Raw genomic sequence first — 25050 nt, 5'->3', positions numbered from 1 at the left:
GTTTGGCACGGCGTCAACGCGGACGTGCGACGTTGGGCACGGACATGTGAAACGTGTCAGCAAGTGAAGGTGACTCGCCACACTCGGGCAGCACTACAGCCCGGACTCGTGAGTCTGAATTTCGGACTCCTGAGTCGCGATTTGACCACGTTCACCTCGACCTGGTGGGACCGCTACCGCCCCGCCAAGGTTTCAGGTACCTGCTCACATGCATCGGCAGATACAGCCGATGGCCCGAAGCTATACCAATTGCGGAAATATCAGCTGAGACCGTCGCGCAGGCCTTTATTCAGACATGGGTGTCCCGCTTTGGCTGCCCCGCCCGCATAACAACTGACCGGGGACGGCCATTCCAGAGCAACCATTTTTCCGCGCTTTCGACCCTCCTCAGCACGAGGCTGCAGCATACAACCGCCTACCACCCCGCCAGCAACGGAATGGTTGAGCGCTTGCAGCGTACGCTCAACGGTGAAAGAAGACCTCGGCTTCAGCGCAGCGGAAAATCGTTTACGGCTCAACAGTGCGCCTCCCGGGAGAATTCTTCTTCGACCAGACACTTTCCGCCCCAGTAGCCTCCAACTACATCGAGAACCTGCGCGCATAGCTTGCGCAACTCAGGCCAACAGCACCTCGCATCGCCCGCAACAGAAAGGTTTTCACTTTTCCCGACATGGACTCAGCTACACATGTGTTCGTGCGACACGAAGCAACGAAGCCGCACCTCACTGCGCCGTACGATGGCCCTTTCAAAGTTTTGAGACGTAATAACAAGACCATCACAATCGACGTGGGGGAAACGAGAAGTCGTCGCCGTCGACCGCGCCAAGCATGCTCATATTGAGGTTTCTGTCCATGCAGCCTCTGACGTACGTTTTCAGTGATAACCAGTGCACTCTGGCCTTTCGACATATAGCCGGTAACTGCTGCCTTTCTTTAAAAGCTCCGCAATCTAGGGGGGGGGGGGGGGAGAGCCTCTGTAACGGAAGCCGCTCGGCACCCCAGCGCAAGCGGCTCCCGCGAGACGGGGCTTTTCCTTTCTCCCCGGTCTGCCGCCGGCTTGACGACACTGCGCCTTTGAGGAAAACGCGTATTGGCTACGTCGCCGATGGCTTACCGTATAAACCGGAATATAGGTCGAGTTTTTTTCCCAAAAAATCCGCACAAAAGTCACCCCTCGTCTTATATAGCGGTCATTGGCAGAATGTAAATCGTTGTCTGGCAACAATGTGCAAGCGCAGTCCGTCGCCATCGCCATTCGTGTCAGACTGTTCTCTCGCACCATCAGGCCTTTATCTGATTTCGTTTTTCTCTAATTTTTCGTCTTTTACTCGTTTATTGTGAGTGCGTGCGTACATTTCTGTACGTCTCGGTTCCGAGATGAGTGGCGGCAGTCGACGCCAGTTCACCGCGGCGTTTAAGCTGACGGCGATTGAATCACCGAGCAGAATGGGAATATGGCGGCGCAACGCCAGTTTGGCGTTTCGGAGAAAAGTTTGCGGTACTGGCGGAGCCAGAGAGCTAAGCTGTGCGCGTGCAACCCCCGAAACCGATCGTTCCGTGGACGCCAAGCGGTGCACCCCGAGTTGGAGAACAAAGTGACGGACTTCGTCCGAGAACTTCGTCCGGGAACTTCGCTCACGATCGCTCCAGAGGCCATGCGCGGACGGGCTCTGCGAACTGTACAATGAGTGGATAGCCGGCGACAACAAAAAGACCTATACGGGCCGGTTGCGACCGTGTCAAGCTGGGTGTCCTTCTCTGGGCAGTCGCTGCCCGACGACATGGTTACACGAGCGTTCAGGAAGTGCTCCATCCGCAACGCGCCTGATGGCATGGAAGATGACAGTGCGAAGCAGTCATCCGTGGACGACTCTGAGAGCTCGGACGAGTGACTTCGGCAGGCATAGTGAGTGGCAGTGACGGACGGGCGTCGAAAATAAATATAGACATTGTGGGTGCGCTTCTGTGCCGGATTATTTTTTTTTGTCAACTTTTCCCACCTCAAGGTAGGGGGTCGACCTATATACCGGGTCGACCTATAATCCGGTTTATACGGTACTACTGGGGTCATTCCCTCGCTCTCTTGAACGGTCGCCCTCGGGGGAGGCATAACTTGTTGTCCGGCCAACTCCTGGCATTAGTCCTTGCGCCGTTGCCGTCTGCTCGCTTGTGAGGGGCTTTTTCCTCTCTCTTTTGAAGGTCGCGGGGATTCCCCTTCTTTCCCTCGTCGGGGGATGCTCTCAGCGTACGCATCTTTTGAAAATAAACAGTCTAGTCTTGAAACTGCAAACAAGCTCCACGTCTGCTTTATCGCCTCCTTCAGCAGCCGACATTCCGGTCTGCTACAGGCTTGACACTGTGGCGGTTATTCGATCGCCGCTTTCGTAAGCGGTGGAGGTGATGATTTTTAATACAGTCCGCCATCGCATCACTAACGCCTTTCTCGTATGTGCTGCGTGGTATGGAAGTTGAGTCCAATTTCGTGCAACGGTAACAAGCTATGGCACGAGCTACGTGCGTCAGCTTGCGTCACTTCGCGGCCGTGGCCGCCGTCTGCGCAGCGACCATGCGGCTCGCTAAGTTTGCTTTTCGTGTCCCCGGCGCGTTTTGCTATGTACTTTAATAAAAAGCAATAAAAATAAAGTGCTTGGAATCACTGTAGAACCTAGGTCACGGCCAGCTGCCCGATGAGCCAACGAAATCCCAGCGCCTCCGCCGCCAACGATCGGATCGTTCGTTGCTCGAGGGCAGAAGTTCCAATCTCCAATGGGAGCGGCGTGCCCGCAGTGCGGAAGCGGTCAGCACAAACTCGTGACGTGTTTGGATGTTGTTTATTTTCTTAACATCCAGGGAATGTCGATTGCGCAAGGTCATCCACTGGCTCCTCGAGTTGCGTTTCGCACACTTTAAAATTGATTTTAAATATGTTCTTGGCTGTATATGCCGCTGATTTTTTGCAGGTGATGTATGTGTGTTCACACCAATCTATCTCCGAAGTTACCTCTCCTTCAAAATTTTGTGTCAGTATCGCTTTAAAGGCTTAATAAAAAGTGCTTCTTGTAAGAAAATACTCTTCTGTACGAAGGCGTGTGCTGGCCGACGCGGCACTTCGATTAATTGAGAAATTGTGATGGACCGACCAGCAAACGTTACTAACTTTCACGCCTGATAAAATACGTTATATAATAATAGACAACAAGAAAAAATAAGTTTCCCGAATCTGTAAAATTATGTAAAATGTTTTACTGATCAGTCAGAATAACATGGGCTTCAAGTATTTTCTCATAGTAAAGCGGAATCGCTATCATCATCACCGTCATCATCATCATCATGAGCGCCCCAAGAACGAAGTAGCCCCGGGCCCCGAAGTTTCCTAATCCGGCACTGTATCTCCCTGTCACTAGTTTTCTGAGCCGGGAACTTGTCGCTTCGTTTGTGAAAAATTATCCTAGGGTACATTCTTAATATATGTCGCCTAATTGTATTATGTAGATCTCCTGGTCTTTTAATGCTTCCTGCCCTGCTGCGGGGTGTACTCGATCTAACACTTTGTCATAGTCCATAAATGCCGTGTAAAGTGGGTTTGGCGAACTCTCCAGATTTTTCTGTTACTTGATTCACGAGGTGGATGTGATCCATTGTTGAGTATTTTAGATGCGACGCATCTCATTAACTCGCCTTGTCCCGCGTCGTTCTCGCGGCGTAGTCCGCATCCTCGGCGCGGCAGCTGTGCGCTCCGCCGCCCTCACCACAGCGCCATCTGTGCGTCAGCGCGGTCAGCTCGCTCCCGTCGCCGTGCCAGCTGCGCGTTAGCGCGCAGCTTGCGCTCGTGCTTGCGCTCGGTTAACACATGCGCATGCGCTGCTATGCGCTACTATGCTCTCCTCTCTCTCATTCCGCTGCATATAAACGCGGTAAGTGCGCCGCTCCGCTCAGTTGTTCCGCCGCCGGCGCTCCGATGACATCATCCAATGATTTGAATAACGCAGCGGCAACCCCCGATGCGTCGCATCTACCCCATGGTTCTCCTCGCGGGAAGATGGTGTAAATTTTTGTCTCCTAAACCCAGCCCACTTTCTTATAGGCTGTCACTTATGCGGATAATTATTACGTTTGTAAACAGCTTGCATACAACTGAGGTTAGTCTCATGGGTCTGTAATTGTTATGGTCTTTGTTATCTCCCTTCTGGTGAATAAAAATTACGTTGGCGTTTTGTCAGGCTATGGCCACTTTTAGAATCCTTAAACATTCTGAAATGAGTGCTGCAAGCTTTTTCAGTGCAATATTTCCTCCCTCTTTTTAAGGATCCACCGTTAGGCAATTGTCACAGGCAGGGTTTGACCTTTTCACGCTCTTCAGAGCTTTTCTCCTCGCTCTTTAGTTATTACTGAGATATGCCAAGCTAAGCTTTTACAGTCAGTAGTTTTACATGAACTTACCGCGCTGACATATAGACTGGTGTAGAATCTTTCTGCTCCTTTTATTATCTCGTCCATGTGGTGCGTAATGTTATCCTGCCCATCTCTGAGTGCGTATATCCTCTCTTTGGTGATAGCTGCTTCCTCTTATTTGCTCTTGAGTTTCCTCCTATTTCCAGTGTTTCCTCGATCACTGCCATATCTAACGCCCAAATCTCGTTTGTTTTCCATCTGGTAATCGATTTCGACATCTCTTCTAATTCAGTTTCATCATCCGTACTAATTGTAACACGAAAGTGTTTTATTCCCGGATACACAAACATTTGATCGACGTCATATCCGTCACGGAAGTGACGCCAGTACAACGAAGCAAGCGGCCTGTAAAGGGTGCACTCCTGCACACAGGGTCTTCTTGTTGGCAAGCAAGCTTTACAAGAAAAGAGTACGTTATATTTAGGGTTGTTCGTTTTCATTTCAACACAAAAGTGTTTCATGCCAGGATACACCAAGATTTCACTGACGTCATATCCGTCACGGAAATGACGCCAGTAAACCTTTGCCGAAGCGACCCGCCAGCAGGACGTCGCTCGCCAAGCACACCCAAAAGACAGCCACCGACCCGCCAATCATGATCAGCTGCAGATTTCGCTGCACATTTCACTTTCGTGTTTTACCGATTCCTATGACAGAGGAATCAACCACATTTTCTGTTCGTCCGTTTCGCAATTAGTTTCTTTGTTTTCTGAGTTTGTTTTACGGTTTGTTTTATGCATATTTCTTATCCCAGAGCTGGTGCTTATTCTGTAATCTTTTGCTGGGTTGCCATCTCGCCTGTTAACACTATCCTAGCTTTCCTAGCTTAGAAACTCCATTTTGTATTCAAGGGTTATTTTATATTCTTAAGACCTGTCTATCACTGCCTTCATGCTGGGTTTCTTACCTTTCTCTAGTTTCCCTCTTTCTCTTGTTAGAATAAGGCCTACTTTGCATTTAACCATCCTATGATCGCTTCTCCGACTCTTGCCTAGCACATCTACGCCCTGCACAGTACCAGGGTGTCACCTAAAACGAAATCACTCTTAGGGGCGAAGCACCTTAGGGCTTTGTTCGGGGATTGGCGTCTGTGTACAGTGTTGCGCATGCGCGATGAGCTTTGGATTGGATTGGATTGGAATAGATTGGATTGGAATAAATTGAATTATATCAGATTAGATTGGATTGGAATTGTATATACTGTACACACGCGTTGTCACTCATTTACATGCGCGAATGGGCAATGCCACGGGTGATTTAGGGTAAGAACGATCCCCAGTGCTTGGTTAAGCCAACCATTATACCAGCGAAAAACAGACAGCGATTTAGAAAGAAGTAGACGGGACAATCGCTAGACTTCGACTCAACAGCTTTTACTTGAGACAAGTAATATATGAAAACGCTAACAGACAGGGCTAAAAAGATAATTACACTTAAAAATCATTAAAAAAAACAATCTACAGCCATAGATGCGTGCCACCCCGCACGGCCAAGCTACGTCCCGCGCATGCGCTCTTACAAGAAGCTCAGCTCTTTCGCCGTAAGAGCGATCGACTGTAGATAGACTGTAGTGTTATCTTTTTAGCTCTGCCTGTTAGCGTTTTCATATATTACGTGTCTCAAGTAAAATCTGTTCAGTTGAAATCTAGCGATTGTACCGTCAACTTCTTTCGAGGTCCCTGTCCGTTTTTCGCTGGTAAAAGGGTTCTAAGTCAGCACCAACTAGCTTAACTTTAAGCCCTAACTGCTCCCAGACAGCGCTGCAAGCACTTCGGCCGCCGTTCTCGTGCACCTTTCACTTAGGAAGGGACCTGTTCCTTGAGCTGACAAAGAAGTGGCCTTGACTTTCAAAAACGAGTAATGCACGCTTGTAGGGTAAAAGAAAGCATTTTTTCTGAGATTAATTTTTCTCGCTGAAAAAGATAATGCACGTCCGCTTTTTTTCCCGCTGAAAAAGATCATGCACGTCGGCTTTTTGACGACCACACAAATGCTTTTTTGTTTCCCCTGCGTGGTCGCTTTGCGCATGTGCTTCCCTCAGTATTTCTCGCGACATCGCCAGTGTGTTCCATAACTTTCCCCTTTGCAGCAACCACTGGCCTTACTCCAAGCTTATTCCGCTCTCCCGCAAGCATGTCGCGCAAGGGCGCGCGTAGTTCAACAAAATGGCTGCTCACCACGAGCAGCCGGTGGAGGTTCAGCACGTTGTCTGTCTGGTCCGCTGTCGCCATGATGTCCAGGACTCCGAAGTGTCGCAGCCCTTTGCCCTGCCACAGGCGAGTCAGGTACTGCTCGCCCTCGTACGTGTTCAGCTCGCGCGTCGCCCGCGCTGCGCCGCTGCGCGAGAAGGCCCGCCGCTTCGAGACACCTCCAAGGGTCACCCTCGAACAACTAGATCAAATTTCAGAGTATCGGCACTCTTTTCTGTCATTGTTGTATGCCGTCTACAGCGGCCATTGGTCGAACCGCGTCACGAGACATTTGTTTACCCCGAACGACCCATGGCCGCTGACATTTTGGTGCCTCTGTGTTGCCGCGTGCGCGCGTTCTTCAATAAACCGTGTTTCGGAACGCAGTGTGGCAGTATGACACGTCGAGAGTGAGTTTTTAAGCCCCAGGCAGAGTAGCGATGCCGTGCTGCTCTCTACCGGGCTGTTTCAACCGGCCGGACGGAGGAAAACGCCTGCTTCGCTTCCCGCTGCGAGAGAATTCCGACTGTGGCCTGGCATAACCTACAGCCACTAGTAAAGCGTAGCTTCTTTAGTGGCTCTAGTGCGACCTAGATCGACTAAATGAGCTACGCTAGCGCAACCGAGCGTGGCTCTGTCGCACAGGCGTGCAGGCTCGAAATCCTCAAAAAGTAAACACAGCTGTCATGGTTGCCAAGCAGCGCCCGGACCAATTCCGCCCGTCAATGTCGGCCCGAATAGGGCGCATAACGCTGCCCACTGTGGCGGCAGGCACCAACACGGCAGCCGCCGTAAGTCAGTGTCGTTACTCTTAAGCGTAACTGATTTAGTGCTTACAGGTCACCCGTTGCCTACTGACGGGCTGTATTTGCGGGATGGCCACTGGGAATGTAACCAAGGCGCAACAACGCTTCACAGAGACGCTGGCGATAGCCACCTGCCGTACACACTTTTAACAAAAAAGCTCGTACAGTGGTAGTAACAGTTGTGCTTACTAACTCCTTACGAACTTTACTACCCCCCAGAACGCTACGTAGGTCCTGCCACTAAGTGTGGAACAGTTACTAGTATAGACCGTGCACTTAGTAACGGTTGCTTGTTTGATACTAACATTCACTGACAGAAACAAAGTCTATGAATTATTGAACGTAATAACTACAACACTTTTACCACTGCAAATCACAATTAAAAAGTTTTTGCAAATCCGCATGCTGACTTGTATATGCTCTCATCAAAATGCATAATTCTAAAGTTATCGCTGAAATATTTTATTTTTGCGACAAACCGACCAACTCTATCAGATGACTTCCCACTTCTGGCTTTAAAAGGAAGAAGAGCAGATGAATTTCTAAGGTAACTAAGTTTTACGCGGTCTTCCCATTAATCCCGTTCGTTTTCCTGCTGAATTTATTTGTTGGTTGTCTACGTGTGATATGTGCGTGTTCAATGTGTCTATGTCGCGCTGAACGCTCAGCCAATACACATTGTAGCGAACAGCTTTTTACTAGGTTATGCATGACCAGTTAGTAATATCCACTGAGTACCTAGTTTATACTGGTAGTTCTGTACTGGTAGTGTTCTGTTAGTAAATGCGACGGCCTTTTTTTTTAAGAGTGCATTTTGGTGTCTGGAGCGGGGACGCCAAATGGGACACAGTGTGTCCCCACACAAACACAGAATTTTCAGTCTTGCGTCAAAGCCAACTTTGTGGTGAATGCTACGTAGCTCTCGATACTATTGAAATAATATATTTCAAAAACTACACTAAAATCATCTGCCGCTAGGGCGACTCTATCAATCAACCCAGTTTCATTTACTTGGCGCAATCTGTTCACATTGGAGTTGTAATTGTTACACAATTCACGGCTGCTTTCAATACACAGCCATCTTACGGCGGATGATGGCTGCAGAAAACGGCTGTAACGGGTTTCGCTAAAACTTAGAGCGCGCTCCAACAAGGACGGCAGAAAGACGACAAACAGGAGCGCCCACTCGCAACTAGTTTTAGAGGAGGCATTGTCTCTTATATCATCATCGTCATCATCATCATCATCATCACCAGCTTATCTACGCCCACTGCAGGGCAAAGGCCTCTCCCATTATTCTCCAATCACCCCGGTCCTGTGCCAACCGCGGCCAATTTATTCCCGCGAACTTCTTGATCTCATCTGCCCATCTCTATATACACAAAAAATTCCCCGGAGCATGCAACAAGAACACTACAAAAAAACACTGGTGAGATAGCTGCAATAAGAGAGCAATCAAAGATGACGTTTTATATTGGTTTCAAAATTAGAGAAATCTTTGTAGCTTACATGCAATGCGGAGTATTTTTTCAAATAAACCATTTATTTTGCATGGACCAGTATTGGTACGAAAACTGAAAAATTATGGGCGAATAATACTCAAAAATTGAGCTCCCTAGTTTGGCAAAATACAGAAAAACGGGACGTAACATTTTGTCAAATTTTGCAGATGGACCTTGCCTGTTATTTTAGTTCTAAAAAGTTTCTTTCCTGAATCAGAAATAAATAACTTAACTCTTTTAAAGCCATGCATAGCCTCGAGGCAAAAAGGCCTGCGGTGATAGCGGCAATCGTTTGTGTTTTGGCGAAGAAAAGTTTCAAATTTTAAGGGACCCGTTCAGCGTGCATGTGACCCAAAGCCGCCCATGCGATTTAATTAGCAAGGGAAAGTTTCATTCATGCGAAATAACTTCTGATAACTTATACGTCGTGTAAAGGAGCTACATATATATAAATGTTTCGTGGAAATAAAAATGTAAATAACGGCTGGTCGAGAAAAGTACTGCTGTATCGCCAATACTTCATGCTCAATCGTTTAAAGCTTCTCTTTTAAAACGCACATGGTTATTGTGAAAAAGCAATATTTTAATTTTTGTTTATATTTTTTGTTTATGATAGCGTTAAAATAGAAAACATTCTTTTTTCTCACTTCGCTGACAACTCAACGAATCGAACTGGTTCGCGAAGTGGTTCAAGCTTCCGAACTGGCTGAGCCCCATGATTTGTCCAACCGGAACTGAACAGCAACGAAATGAATTCACCCTAAGCGGAACTGTGAGCGAACCGGTATTTTTTTCACGTCGACACCCTCGTTTATATGGGATTCACGACCAATTGCACAAATCTGCCGCTTGTTAGCGATAAACAAGTCTTCATGCTTACACCTGGGAGAATCCGATGCCGAGTTTGGTGGCAGTATAAGAACCGTTCGCGACTTTCCCGAAGAACACTTTCAGTGAGGGCGTGTGGTCAGCGTGTTCACCGAACTCATTGTGGCCGTGCTTGTAGAAGGAGTCGTAGTACAGGTAGTCGCATATTCCGTCTCCGGGCCGAGGCGTTGATTCCGCGAGTCTGCTACCGTAGGTACAGATCAGCGGAAACGGTACCATCGATGCCTCTGAAACACACGGCGCCGTAAAAAGGACATGGAATGACTGGCGGCAAACGCTGTTTCCGGAAATCTGTAGTCTATTAAACCTCAACAACACTGCTTGTACAGGGTGGTGCAACTATAATTGGAACACTTCAAAAAAAAATTCAGCGAACCACCGGTCTGTTCGCGCTCAAACTTCCCACGAAGGCCGCAATTTGTGGTCTATTTTGTTTGACACCGGGAACAACTACGATACTTGCCTGTTTATTCTTAAAATAAATAAAAACGATTTTCGGCTATGGGAAAATGGCGGCTGATTTGGACATGCGGGCCAGCGCAAGTTAATCTTGGAACGACGGCGCCCCCTGTGCATTTACGAAGGAACCAACTGAGCTAGCAGACGATCAGAAAATGAGCTGGTTTTGTGATCGTCTGCTACACCATTCGGCTCCCTCCTACCGTGAATTCCAAACGAGCGTATCGCTCTGAATACCCCAGGCGCCGCCGTCGTTCCAAGATCAGCTTGCGCTGGTCCGCAGTCCAAATCAGCCGCCATTTTCCCATAGGCGAACAACGTTTTTATTTATTTTCAGAATAAACAGGTCAGTGCCGTCGTCGTTCCCGGTGTCAAACAACATAAACCAGAAAATGCGACCTTCGTGTGAAGTTTGAGCGCGAACAGAGTGGCGGTTCATTCAGGGAAAAAATTTAAAGTGTTCCAGTTATCGTCACACAACCCTGCATTTCACTTCCGTTTCCTGGAGTTTCAGCAATAACAAAGTCCTCTGTAGTGTTAAACAAACTAAACCAATCCAGCATAATGCATGATGCATTCATTTGGCCTGCCTCAACATGAACAGAAAAACTCGCCCCGACGCATTGCACGCCTGTACCACTCAGCGGTAATTTTACAACCCTCGAGTAAGCAATACAACAAAGCACGACAGTTGCAGGTGTAGGCAGCAAGGTGAAGAATCTATTTAACAAACGCGCACGTGGGAAACAACCTTGTGGCGTGTAAACAACAAATTTTCTATTATTGCGCGTGAGGGGCGGATCCACTACCCTTCCCTGTTACATATACCTGAGCGCAAATGTATCTTCAGTAAAACGCTGTTGGTGGGAACTACCTCTAACACTACGGGCAAAGAGGAAATTTTCTTTAACTCGTGATCGCGGCTCGAAGGTATACTACATGTGCGGAGAAAGACAGAAAAACTGTGGTTGATTCCTCTGTCATAGGAATCAGAAAACACGAAAGTGAAATGTGCAGCGAAGTCTACAGCTGAGCATTTTTCGGGGTCGGCGGCTGTCTTGTGGGTGTGCTTGGCGAGCGACGTCTTGGTGGCGGGTCGCTGCGGCAAAGGTGTACTGGCGTCATTTCCGTGACGAATATGACGTCAGTGAAATCTTGTAGCATCGCGGCATAAAACACTTTCGTGTTAAAATATAAAACCTAAAAACGAACAACGCTAAGCATAACGTACTCTTTAGTAATAAAAGTTGCTTCCCCGCAAGAAGACCCTGTGTGCAGGGGTGTACCCATTACAGGTCGCGTGCTTCGTTGTACTGGCGTCACTTCCGTGACGGATATGACGTTAGCGAAATCTTTGTGTATCCGGGAATACAACCCTTTCATGTTAAAACATTTATTTGGGAACGAGTGACTGAGATTTGACGACGGCCAGGTCCCTCCGTCAAGGGCCCCGGTCTCTTCCGCTCCTCTCCAGACTCGAAAGACCATGTCCTTGTGAACCCAAGATCGGAGCTGGTTGGCGTTGCCTCCCATAGTTTGAGAGTGTTTGTGGTGTTCGGTGCTGACGGCCATATGATGGGACAGCCTCAGATTGCTGGTATTCCGCTCTTGTTACATTTCTTGTCGTATTTTTGTGAAAAGCAATCTGCCGCTAGCTGGGATTTTCATATGTTACCCGGGACATTAAGACTGCTGCCGAAACAGAGGCTCTTGCTATGCATGTAGCTAAGCATTATTGTCAGCGCACAGCTCGTGAGGAACATATGCAAAATATCGCTGTCGAGGATGGCAACGCAGGAATAAATTGGGCACATTTGTTGCTTTGTGCACCCATTGGTGTGTGCAAGCGTTCGCACGAAATACAACTACTGTATGCAAACAAATTGCCGTGTGCCACCCTAATAGGACCTCAGCCCCCAAAACTTTAATTAACGCATGTGAACCGAAATTCGCACAGCTATTGAAACACGGACATCGTAAGAGAAGTGCGCGATTTGCTCGCGCCTTAATCACCAATTTGATTTGTGCGGGAACATACCGCACATGGGCGCCGAGAAATTGTGATATGGGTGCGCACTTATCATCCCTTTCTAGGCCGCCTGGGCTGTCTCGTGTGCGTACTAGGCCGCCTAGGCCATCTCGGAGTGTACAATTTCGCTGAAGGCCCTTCTCTGCATTTCCCTTAATTTTCCGGATAAAAACAGTTTTACTTCTTGCAGGGAATGTCGTCGGAAAACCGCACGGGCAAAGAGAAGCGAGAAGCCACTGTTACATACAGGTGCTACTGCTACTTCTTGCTTCACTTGTTGATGATCCTCTTTTCCTACGTTCTTTCCCCTCCCGTGAGGGGGTGGGAAGAGAGAAACAACGTTTATTATGTCCAATAAAGGTACAGGGTGGTGCGACGGTAATTGGAACACTTTTAAGTTTTTTTCCTGAATAAACCGCCGCTCTGTTCGCGCTCAAAATTCGCACGAAGGTCGCATTTTGTGTACTATTTTTTTTTTGCCACCGGGAACAGCGACGGTACTTACGTGGTGATTCAGAAAATAAATAAAAACGATTTTCGCCTATGGGAAAATGGCGGCAGATTTGGACGTGCGAGCCAGAGCAAGTTGATCTTGGGACGATAGCGCCACCTGGGGTATGCAGAGCGAAACGCACGTTTGGGATTCACAGTAGGAAGGAGCCAAATGATGTAGCAGACGATCAGAAAATGCGAAATCGGGTGTTCTGATTGTCTGCCAGCTCATTTGGCTCCTTCCTAGGTGCATTTTCTGATCGCCTCCAGCACCATTTCGCTCCTGTGTCCTACCGTGAATCCCAAACGTGCGTTTCGCTCTGCATACCCCAGGTGGCGCCATTGTTCCAATATCAACTCGTCCAAATCTGCCCCCATTTTCCCAGAGGCCAAAATGGTTTTTATTTATTTTCATAATTAGCACATGAGTACCGTCGTTGTTCCCGGTGTCAAACAAAATAGACCACAAAATGCGACCTTCGTGTGAAGTTTGAGCGCGAGCAGAGCGGCGGTCCGCTCAGGAAAATTGTTTAAAGTGTTCCAATTATCGCCGCACCACCCTGTATTGGCTAGTGCACGCAGGCACCGGATGGGGTGGGACCATCTTGGGTTCAATATGTGTCTAGCAGCTCCTGGCCCCAGGCTGCCAGCGCGAGCTGGGTCGTCAGGCCGGGGCTAGACAACAAGGTCTCCCATCGCTCTCGGGGGTCGGGTGTGGAAATTGGGGGGTTAGAGGAGGGGGCGGGCGGTTTCCAAAAGACTCGCACTCGGGCAGGACGTGCGCCGGAGTGCCTTCTCTCTCCTTGCAAAACGGGCAAGTACTCTCCTATCTGTGCGGGTACATCTTGTTTAGGAGTGCGGGATGCGCTAGCGACCCCGCCTGTATCTCAAGCCCAATCCCCTGAACCCCGTTGTCATAAAATGTAACCAAACAGAACTCGCTGCTGCGCTAGTTGTTGACTAGTTTCCATGTTTGATGCGCAACAAGAAACATGGCCGGTGAACACGAAGTACTCGGAACAGGCGTTACCTTCGAACTAGTTTAGAGCACTTCCAAATGTCCTGCACTCGGTCATACTACGCACCTTAACGGAGACTAGTGGCGGCTCCAGAACCCACAACTACATCAAGGCTTTCACTGTTTTTCCTTTATTTTTTTTTTCCTTTACAGAAGACATAATGTTTGTATCGCTGCATCCGTGATGTGCAGCAACTTGCGGGCACGGCTCCACAAGCCTTTTTTTTTTTTTTTTGCTTCGGCTGGCCCGCACATTTAGTCAGTGATGTGAAATAAAGATTATTATTTTTTTTAATTGTGCAGATCTGAGCCCGCAGCCACGAGTGTGCTCCGGATAAGTCGGAACTGCTAGCTGTCCAGCCCAAAAAGCTTAAACACTCAAAACTAGATCCGATCAAACTGCACGCGGGTTTCATACCTATCCCCGCCAGGCAGGAAATCCGTGTCCTCGGCATACATTTCCCCAACGCGGCGCACAGCACCACTGCGGTGAGTCGCCTTAAAGCGGCGGCCAACCAGGTAGCCCGGATGATCAAACGAGTGACCTCCAAAAACCACTGAATGGAGGAGACTGAAACCACTAAGCTGGTACAAGCCTTTGTGGTCTCTAGATACACGTATGTTGTTCCTTTTCTGAACCTCAAATCCGGAGAGGAGAACACACTAGACCAGGCTCTCCGTAAGTGCGTAAAACTATTTAATGGTCTCCCAATATCTACGTCTATCGAGGGCCTAATGGCTCTGGGGTCCATAATACCCCAAAAGAGCTCGTTGACGCACATGATTCGCCTCACGAGGACAAAAACAGGCAGAGCCATCCTAAATAGACTGGACATAACCCCTACGACCGCGGTGCAAGATCGATTCGACATCCGTAGGAAAATAACAGAACTCATTTACGTCCATCCACTCCCCAGACACATGCATCCGGAACACGGTCAAGCCTGCAAAACACTTGGAGCCCTATACCTCTCCAAAACGTATGACTCCCACCCTGCTACAATCTACGTTGGCGGTGCCGGGGCAAGCACAGGTAATGGGATGACCACAGCAGCAGCCTGGTCGACCAGCGGTAATCCCATTGCAATGGCATCCATCAAAACGACGGATCCGACCCGCGCGGAAGAGGACGCCATCGCCCTGGCCATCTCTGCCCATCCTCGCGCCATTATATTACCCGATTCCAAAGAGGCTTGCCGAAATTTTCTCAGAGGCAGGATATGTCACGAGGCCCTTCGCATAATTGCGAATCATCCTCATGAAGGGGCACAGATCATATATCTGGGTAATCAGGGACAGACCGGGGGAACGACGCCGCGCACGCGTTAGCCCGCCATTCGTTATTCCCGGTGCGTTCACCCCCACTGGTTGCCCCCCAGGCATGGGAACCAGTAGATCACCTTCACCCCCTTCATTGCGTACCACCAATAGGTAGATACTGCTTGCACACAGGCTCGGCAGGAGGAGATTTCCAGCCTATCATCCCTCGCTCACAAGAATGGGGTAGGCGTTACTCCGTCACGTTCACACGAACACACTTCCCATTCCCGCTGCCCTACATAAACACTACCTTAACATATACCCAACACCGCTATGCCCGCACTGTGACCAGACGGGAGATTTACTCCACATGATGTGGCACTGCACACAAAATCCCTACATGAAGATCCTCACACCGAACAACAGATCCACGAAACAATGGGAGACCACCCTGCTCAACCCGCATCCAGCTTGCCAGAAATGGCTCACGGACCGGGCAGAGAGAGCTACTCGTGGGCCATCGGAAGCCGCGGACTAGCGGGCCCGACCATAGATCTGAGCAAACAACGTTTTATCTCTCTCTCTCTCTCTCTCTCTCTCTCTCTATCTATCTATCTATCTATCTATCTCTTAGCTTATACCGTGGCGGCCGCTTTTCTGATGGAAGCGAAAAGCAAAAACGCCAGTGTGTTCTAGATTTCGGCGCACGTAAAGATCTGCAGGTCGTCAAAATCAGTCCGGCGCCCTCCACTGTGACGGGCCTCATCACCTGCGTGGCGTCGGCGAGTTAAACCTCATAATTAATCAAGCAATGAGCTTATACTCCCGGTGATCCTGTGCAACTTGAGAGGAAGGAGAAAATGGCGCAACTTGCACAAGTGGTGCAGGGCTGGAGAAACAGCGGAGCTGGGGTTCGATGTAGCTTCTTTCCCCCTGGGATCCCAGGTCAGGGCCGGGACCGACGAGCGCGGTACTCGGGATCCTCCGCTCTTCACTACCGTTTAGGCACGGCGGCTTGGGATCGATAGTCGCGGTTGGATCGTAGCCGTCTCATATGTTCTCGAGCAGAGACGCGACGGCGTTCGCGCTGTGCGTCTTTTTGTAGCGTGAGCTACACTGGCCGAGGTTGAGCAGTCTCGCGTGGCTCCTGGAGAGCCGTGCTGCGCAAGCGCGAGGAACTGTGACGTCACACAGCGCATAGCCGGCGCGCTGGAGCCGCCGCCGCCGCGCGCGCCTCGCCGGTCTGCGCATTCCAGAGGAGTCACTTCATAGCCGCGACAGGTGCATTGGCGTCGGCGCGTTCCCAACTGTACGCCTCCGTTGCGCAGTAGCCAAGTCTGACGTTGCGCCGAAACACCGAGCGGTCTTTGTGGCAATAGAGAAGCGACCAGACGTTGAGCAAAAATAAAAGTACATGTGTCACATAATGCGTACACCACGTGTGTGTCATTGAAGCAGCAGTAAGCATGATAATCAAGCTAATCCTAGACAACCAGAAAAGCTAAGAATAACCAGCTGAGCCTTAGCTCACGCTACGTATATCCTGGCATAGCCGGGATAAGCCACTGCTAATTTTTTCTAGGGAGTTACGTACATTGCCGGCTGACCCATGTTTTGCGGGAGTTTCAAGGATCTGCTCGGCGCAGAGCCACGAGGCGTTGTGTGCCTCCCGCGCACCTTCTTGTATGCACGCGTTCCCCGAGTACAGTTGAGCCCGGGTGCGAGGCTAGCTCTCGACGGTGCTGGAAGTAAGCCTTGTTGCGGATCGAACACCTCGTTGCGGGTGCGCCGCCAGGAAACGAAGCCGTGGGACCCCTGATCGAACGACCCTTTTTAATGGCAATGACTTAGTTACAATGATAATGATACTCATGCCCTCGAGCCAGGAGCCACACCTTCTTCCTCTTCTTCGCAATTCCCAACATTCTCCCGGCCACAAATGAGTGAAACAACGTCCACATGTAACAAGCGGCTCCTGGCCTAAACACTGCACTATCATTCTCGGTAAAAATCTAGCGTGCATGCCAGTTCCGTCTAGACCGTCCTTTTTTTCCGTTGGGTTTCCGTTCGGTATGGTTCCTTGTTTTCTTTCGACGTATGCTGCTTAGAAACGACGTTGCTTCTGACGTGTTCAGATTGTCATTGAAACAGTGCCTGCTGTGCTGACAGTTCCGGTAACCATTCATGTACTCGCGCACCGCTAAATCAGTTAGCGAAGCAGCTCCTCTCTTCAGCATAGAATGCGCCCTAACACTGTCTTCGCAATCACAATTCATAAGCTGTGACTCATTGCACACGTCGACAACTTGTAAACTCTGGTGCGATGTCGACAATTGACTCAATTCCTTAAGAGTTGTATGTCTGCGCTCACGCATCCGCTCACGCATCACGCATCCAGCAACTCAGATGCTTGCTGGATAGCCTTTGACCGTGTAAGTCCACCTCAAAACCCTTATGTTCCCTTGCTTCCTTTCTTTCTGTGGTCTGCTGTGAGATAGATGCAGCACCTGGAGATAGGACAATAACGCTGCTATGTAGACGCCATGCAGGGTGCCCTGTTGATTTGCCGTTGCGTGGCACTTGCGTACTAAGCACGCAAGACACTCCTGCCGTTGTCTGATCCGAAGGACTCGGTTCCCGTACAGGGCCTTGAAGCGTCCATCCGAGCGAGGTCTTCATAGCTACTAAGCCTAGCACTTGATCGCTGCGAATGAAGTCCCCTGTCATTATTGTCCAGAGCTGGTCAGATCCTACGAGCAGGTCGATGCCTTGGTCCTTACATTTTTCGGGAACGGTACGTTCGTCAGCAAGTCTCAAGCCAAACTTCCGTAGATGTTTCACGAAAGCACCATTCATTTCCGTATTTGGGGCGTTCGAACAAATCGTTGGTACAGCAATTGCGCGCACCACATGCTCGGCGTCGTCGAACTGGCTGCGTATTCTCAGCTCCACTATTTTGCGCCGTCTTTCTTCCGAAGGAACAGCCGACGCAAATGAGTTTACAGTTAGGCTTGTCTCCCCCACAACCTTCAGTCCCAACTTCTCCACGAGGTCTTCCTTGAGAAATGTTCGCTGGCTGCCACTGTCCAAAATGCCTCGTATCTAACATGCTCTGTTGGGACCGATGATCCACGACCGGAAGGTCTGGAGGTAAATGTCCTCGCCCAACTGGCAGCTAGTGAGGGCAGGTGATGCTGACTTGCCGTCGTGCGTCTGCACCGGGGCTTTGCAGGTCGGGTCAGTGTGCGCCTCGTCTCTCTTTGCTTTGCATGCATAGTCTGGGTCGCACATGACGGTTACGTGCCTTCCCTTGCATGTCGTACACCTTATCTTTCGTCGGCACTCCTTTGATCGATGGCCCGTCATAGTGCATCGGTAGCACCGCCTAGCGCTAGATAGTCGTTTCTTCTTCTCTGAAATGCTCAGAGAAGCGTAGCATGCTTCAGTAGTGTGCTTCGGCGATTTGCAAAAGAAGCACTCGTTCCTTTCGGTCATCCCTGCTTGAGAGGCGTGCAGAACCGACGTTGAGTGGCCGTTACTTTGTAGAGGATCACTCGATTCGGTTGGAGTCGATACTGGAGCGCATTGCTCTCTTGCCTCGAGCTCGATTTGCGTGTATCTCAAGAGCTGCTCTAGCTTCTGGCAAGACGTTGTGGCACTGGTTGCCTCTACTGAAGCAGAAGGCGCCGCTTCCGGCGTATCACCTTAAAGACGTCTGTGGCGGTGGAATGCCAAGACGATTTCCTTCGGCAACGCCTCCAGCAAAACGTCGTGCAGCATTGCCGAGAAGCTGCTCGTGGGAACATCCAGTACGTTTAGGCAGCGGACATTCAGCGTAACATTTTGTAGTCGAAAAGCCTGCGGAGCTCCTTATCCTCTGAGTGAGACGTCACGGGCCGTAGCTCTCGGAGGTTTCGAAAATGCCGCTGTATGATACGGTTCTTGTCGCCGAACCTGTCCTTCAGCAGCTGGACGGCACTTTCATAACAGGCCTCCGCTGTTGGCAGCCCGGCGATGGCAGCTGCTGCTTCACCCGACAGGTAGTTCCGGAGGTAATGAAACTTGTCGGTAGCGGTGAGAGCCCGGTTGGTGTGGACTGCGCCGTTAAATTGCTCCCAAAACGACGTCCAGCTACACACGTCTCCATGAAAGGGATGGATGGTGAGCATGGAGACACGGGGTCCAGAGATCTGAGATGGAACCGTCGTTGGGGCCTGTGGCATGCTAACCGCAGCCGAGGGGGCAGGTTGTGCCGTGTCGCTGACGCCGAGTTCCTCGAGCCGGTACGTAAGGCGAGTCAGAGCCTCGAGCGTCTTGTCGTTGTAATGGGCCGCCGACTCGTACTCCCTTTCCAGCTCCTCGACAAGAACCGCGTCCTCGACCTGGGCGTCGATCTTGCTAAGCTCCTCGCGGCTAGCCATGAGCTTGTCCAACACCTTCCGGAGCGCGAGCTGGTCGGAGCAGCCGCTCTCGATGAGTGCTGTCACCTCTGTCGAAATTTTCGTCGCTTGGGCTCGCCTTGCAGCGCGTTTCGCCTTCAGCCGGTCCATCGTTCAGCGAAAAAGTCCGGCTTACTCGCTTAGTAGGCAGCCCGGTCCGCGCGTTGTCTCCCTGGGTGCAGTTCCGAAAAGGACGAAGCTTGGGCGACCGTTTCTAGAAGAAACTCGTCGTCGCCGTCGCTCGTTGCCCACGTCGGTGGGAGCCGCTCGTTTTCCCGGGTTTCGGCACCAAATGTCGCGGAACGGACACCTCGTTGCGGGTGCCCCGCAAGGAAACGAAGCCGTGGGACCCCTGATCGAACGACCCTTTTTAATGGCGATGACTTAGTTACAATGATAATGATACTCATGCCCTCGAGCCAGGAGCCACACCTTCTTCCTCTTCTTCGCAATTCCCAACAAGCCTACTAGAGTTCAGGCCTGCTGTGAGGCTAAGCCCGGAGGCTGGCCCGTAGCCTCCGCTGCTATCTGGAGCATGCTGCTTTCGCTCTCTCCATCTTCGCCAGGAGGCACCGTCTGCGTCTTTACATCGGTGCTTCTTCTTTTTTTCCTATTCCACCGTACCTAGCAACACCACCTAGACTACTTCAGGCCTCCGCACTCCCACGCAGTACTGGCGTGACGTCAGCGTACCTTGCCCGACGAAAAGATACCAAAAGTTGCCATGCGTTCCCGACAGATGGCGCTAGTCGCTGCTCGCCAAACATTCCGCGCTCTCTCGCCGCATGACAGAACATGCTTGCGGGCGACGGGATCTCCGGAGCAGTGCACGCTGTCGTTTACTTTGTTGTGTGTTTCGATCGCACGAAATCGGGGAGTTTTAGCTGACCGTTTCTGACGGTCCGCTCCGCTGCGATAGCTAGCGGAAGCGCCATTGCGCATGCGTGGCGCGCAAGGGCGCTAGCGGCGATACCGGAGCGGGGCCCCGGAAAAGCGAGGGGATTCTCGGCGAGGCACCCTGCGGGACCGGTTTTTTTTTAAATGCAGAGCATTTCTTTAACTCACGATGTCACCCGGCGTTGGCGTGCCTCGGCGTCCGCAACAGCCGTTCCAGGTGCGCCCTCTCCCCCACTCCTCCTCTCCCGCATCACGCTACCCTCCTCGCTCTGAATAACAGGTCCGCACCCCTCCCCCTACACTATATAAAAAATAATACTTACCGGCGTCTGGTTTCGATCTCAAGACCCTGCGGGCGGAACGCAAGGTACATGCGGTATTCCAAGCGGTGCCCGCGCCTGTCACTTCACCACGTGTCGACCACACCACGTCAAAAAAGCCGCCATTCCACCCGCTTCGACATAAAACCACGTGACCACAATGACCACGCATTGCCAGACTCAGTGCCGGCCTATGTGCGAAAAACAGGTTTCATTCCCTGCGGAGGGCCGCCGCCGCCAAGGAAAGACATGCGGAGGCATTTTCTTTCCCGGAGCATCCGCGGGCGGTCCCCACCGAGGGGTGGAGCCTAAAACTGGTCACGTGAGCGGGCCCCGCGGGCCAGAAAGATAGGGTTTCTCCGTGGTGTGAATCCCGCTTAAAGGGGTATTCACACGAAGGAGAAATCCGCCGTTTGGCTTCTAGGAGTGCGCATCACGTGACCCCTACGTCACGGTTTCTCTCCGGCGCACTGCCTCCGATGGGAGGTCGGAGCTTCTGCTCGCCAGCTACAAACGATCCGATGCTTGGCGGCGGAGGCGGCGGGATTTCGTCTGCTCGTCGGGCAGCTGGCCGCGACTCAAGTTCTAGAGCGGTTGCAGGCCCTCTATTTTTGCTGCTTCTTATTAAAATAGACGCGAAAATGCGCCGCGCACACGACAGGCGCACTGAGCGTGCCGCGTATACCACCAGCACGGTTACTGGGCGAGCGGCGGCCGCGGCCGCGAAGTGGCGCAGACCGGCGCAGGTAGCTCGAGCGATAGCTTGTTACCGCTCCCCGAGGCGCAAACAGAGCTGCACATGCGAGAAAGGGGATAATGATGTGATGGAAAGTTGCATTAAAAAATTCACCCCACCTCCCCGAAGGGAAGCGTGAGGAAATGCGAATGCACCGGGATCGGCCCGGCGCCGCTGCCGCTTGGTCTCGGCCTCGCGCCTCTTCACCTGAGGATCGACCGAGCGAACGGGAGAGTGGGGCGAGCGTCGAGAGGAGAAGCACCGAAGCACCGCGCCTACCCTCGCCTACACTCTCCCACACACGCGGGAGCTCCGGCGAGCTCCCGCGATGCGAGCGCCCTCACACGCCCGAGCGCGCTCCTCCTCTCCACTCACTCGCCGCTGATCCGCCCGCACCACCTGCTCCGGTTGCTAGGGGAGAGGAGGAGCGCGCGCGCTCGCAGCTGTTGCTATGGGAGAGGGGGTGAGAGCGGAGAGATAACACCTGCGGGTGCGTGGACGCCGCACGGCGCCTGACATGGCTCGACTAAGAAATGCATTCGCATTTAAAATCGACATCTGCGCCGCTTGCGAGAGCGGCAATCGAATATTTGCCGCAGTGTTAAGCCTAACATGTGTATGCGGGCCCGTAGGCGGCCGGCTGCTCCCAGCGCGCGCTCGATCACTGCCTCGTGCGTCGCGCGCCGTTCTCTACCCGCGGCAGCGTTTACATCGCGTCCACAGTCAATTTTTGGGCGGCTGACAGAATGAGTACGTAGGGGCTTTAGCACAAATTGCCGCCATAGCGGAATCGGCTGTGCTACGGCAGTTCTGCTTTAGAGATAGGCGACTGCAAACGCATGCTCCGTGTGAGCGAAGGAGTTGGCCGAGCGGAGGCCCGCCTGCGGAGACGTCACGACCTCCCTCATATTTCTCTGCTGAAACGCTCCGTCGTGTGAATACCCCTTAAGCGGGGCCTCTTAGCGAACCGTCGCGGCAGCTTATATACGTTACCGTGCGGAATATCAACATGGCTGCCCCGCGATGCGAGCGCGCTCCCACGAACTTCGTTTCCTTACTTGAAACGCGAGCGACGAAATCGCGAAAGCTTTTCCGAATAGGCAAAGGTGCTCCTCGTTCTCCTCTCGAAACCAGCAAACAGGAACATTTCGTCGGATTAATCCGAAGTTCGGCGTTGTTGCTCCAAGTGGTAATTCTCTCCAAGGCTTGACGAGCCGCTGTCTCAAGCTGCCTTCGCGTATGCCCATGTATGACAACGATCGTGTCATCCGCGTATGCCTGAAGGTATACATTATCAGGCATCGGAAGAGGGAGCAGACCATGGATATAAGCATTCCATAATAGTGGGCTTAAAGGTGAACCTTGGGGGCTTCCCTTTGTCGCTGCATGGGTAATACTTCCGGAGTGTGAAAGAAATGACATTTTTCGGCCCTCCAAAAAGGAATGCAATAGCCGGTATATATTGCTAGGGCACCGTTGCGACCGGAAGAAATATAGAAGCCCCGGATGCCATATTGAGTCAAAGGAGCCGGCAAAGTCCAAAGATATGACCAAAGATAAATAAATTGGTTTGTACATAAAAAAAAATATTTTTGGGCTATCGCTCCTTCTTATTTATTTTTTATTGGCTGTTAACCTGCCATAGCTTGGCGGGGAGCGGGTTTCGTTCCCCGTATTTTTTTGTTTTTTTTTTATTATGGGGAACACGGAATCAATAAAGGAATAAAGGCAAAGGTGCGCGAAAAACGTCGAACGAAGCGCGGGGCTGCTTCTATGCAGCGCTGAGAAAGACAGCCGTGTCTTGGCTGCTCCAAAGTTTATCGGCTTCTTTAAAATAATTTAGAAGCATTATACTGTGTAAGCGGCTACATTGTATTAAAAATGTGAAATAAGGCACTAAACACGGTACTTTACATTGCTCGAGGGACCAAATTACAATTCGCATCTTTACTTAGCGATGACGATTTGTCTTGCCCTCGCACAGGGCACGACCAGTGACGCGAATCATTCCCCGTCGAGGGAGATACGTTATCACTTAGCTAAAAGCCTTTCTGCCGCTGACGCTGCGGTTGTGCCTAGCGGGCCGTCGGGAGCATAGCGGAGCGTCAAAAACGATCAGCTAAAACTCCCTATTGTGTCCCTAAGCCGTGGTTTTTATGTTGCTTGCGCTTCTGGAAGCATGGGCCGGTGCTGCGTGCCAATGTGCCGAGGAAACTACGATTGGGGACCAAAAGTGCGGTTGTTCTCGTTCCCTAGAGACCGCGAGCGAAGAGACGATTGGAAACGTGCGGTGCGGCGCGACGATGTCGATGTTGCACAGTTGAAGGACCTCAAGGTAAGCGAAATTGTGTATAATATTAGTCCTCATAGGTGAATACTATACTAGCTGCGATAAAACTATAGATTTTCATAGGATCCCTCCATTTGTGTGGGTCTACTCGCTTGCTGCATCCGACGAGCCAATTGAACAACAAAAGCTGCAAGCTGATTTTATTTGTATTTGTTTTGTAAGCCCCACGACACCCAGCTTGTAGACCGGCGCTCCGATTAGGCGATCCGTCTACAGCAGATGACAATACGAGCACTGGCGAAAACTGGCAAAGGCCCGGCTGCAGTACATTTTAACCCAATTTGCAGTACATATGGACGAATGAATATTGTTTCACAAAAAAAGCGTATTAGAGGGACTCTTTTGTTAGCACCAGAAATGCAGCAGGCACACAACGAAATAAGCTGGCATCAAGCGGCGGGAGCACTGCCGTGCGGTGGGAAAGCAAGTCTCCTTGGCCTTGTGGCAGTGCCGCAGCCACGACAAAAGAACCCGCACTCGAGCGCCCACACGCGGCGGAGAAGCAGCCGGACTGGTTGGCTGCGCCACTTCCTCTTCGCCCTCTTCCTTTTCTTTCTTTCGTTTGTGAGATCTCGGGGAATTCTACGCCACCCGGCCTTCGAATATTGCCCGTAACGCCAGTCTTCAACCTCCAGGCCTCAATTGTCGTGAACAGCGAATAAACGGGTGTGTTGTTGAACCACTGGTTCAGCGTATGCTCCTGGCCAGTAGCAGTACAGCAGACCTGTTTTACATTCTACCAATAAAAAAACATTGCTCTCGTAACGGGTGACACGCCACACTTGAAGCAGTTGATTGATTTGATAGCAGGGTTTAACGCGCCGACGCAACGCAGGCGAGAAGGCGCGCCGTAGTGGAGGGCTCCGGATTAATTTTGACCACCTGGGGATCTTTAACGTGCGCCCAAAATCTCGTGCACACAGGCGTTTTTGCTTTTCGCCTCCATCAGAAAAGCGGCCGCCGTGGCCGGGACTCGAACCCGCTACCTTGTGCTCAGCAGCGCAACGCCTTAGCCACTGAGCCGCCGCGGCAGGTGCTTTAAGCAGTGAATGACAACATCCACGAATGTTACCAAAGTATTTTCTATCCCTGCATTTACCAGCCACTGATGTGAAAAGGTAAGTCGAGGCACAAAAAAAAGACCGGGAGTCTTATTAACTTCTACTTCAAAACAACGATGCCGCTGGAGGAAGCATGTCTGAGACCTGCTTTC

At 51.0% G+C, this 25050-nt stretch overlaps 1 protein-coding gene across 1 annotated transcript in view; it reads right to left on the bottom strand.

Annotated features, from left to right (window-relative positions):
- The window catches only part of LOC144159751 (uncharacterized), an 88263-nt gene that overhangs the window by 36100 nt on the left and 27113 nt on the right, over nt 1-25050 (bottom strand). The window contains exons 5-6 of the mRNA XM_077691446.1: nt 9830-10064; nt 6630-6789 (exon numbers count right to left, since the gene is read on the bottom strand). Of these exons, the coding sequence (XP_077547572.1) occupies nt 6630-6789; nt 9830-10064 (395 nt within the window). The remainder of the gene's footprint in view (nt 1-6629; nt 6790-9829; nt 10065-25050) is intronic.

The sequence above is a fragment of the Haemaphysalis longicornis genome, unplaced genomic scaffold (assembly GCF_048455015.1).
Source record: "Haemaphysalis longicornis isolate Haplotype H1 unplaced genomic scaffold, Haemaphysalis longicornis Haplotype H1 scaffold_10, whole genome shotgun sequence".
NCBI classification, from domain to species: Eukaryota; Metazoa; Arthropoda; class Arachnida; order Ixodida; family Ixodidae; genus Haemaphysalis; species Haemaphysalis longicornis.
Note: the sequence above shows the minus strand (reverse complement) of the source record. Positions and strands in the feature narration are given on the sequence as shown.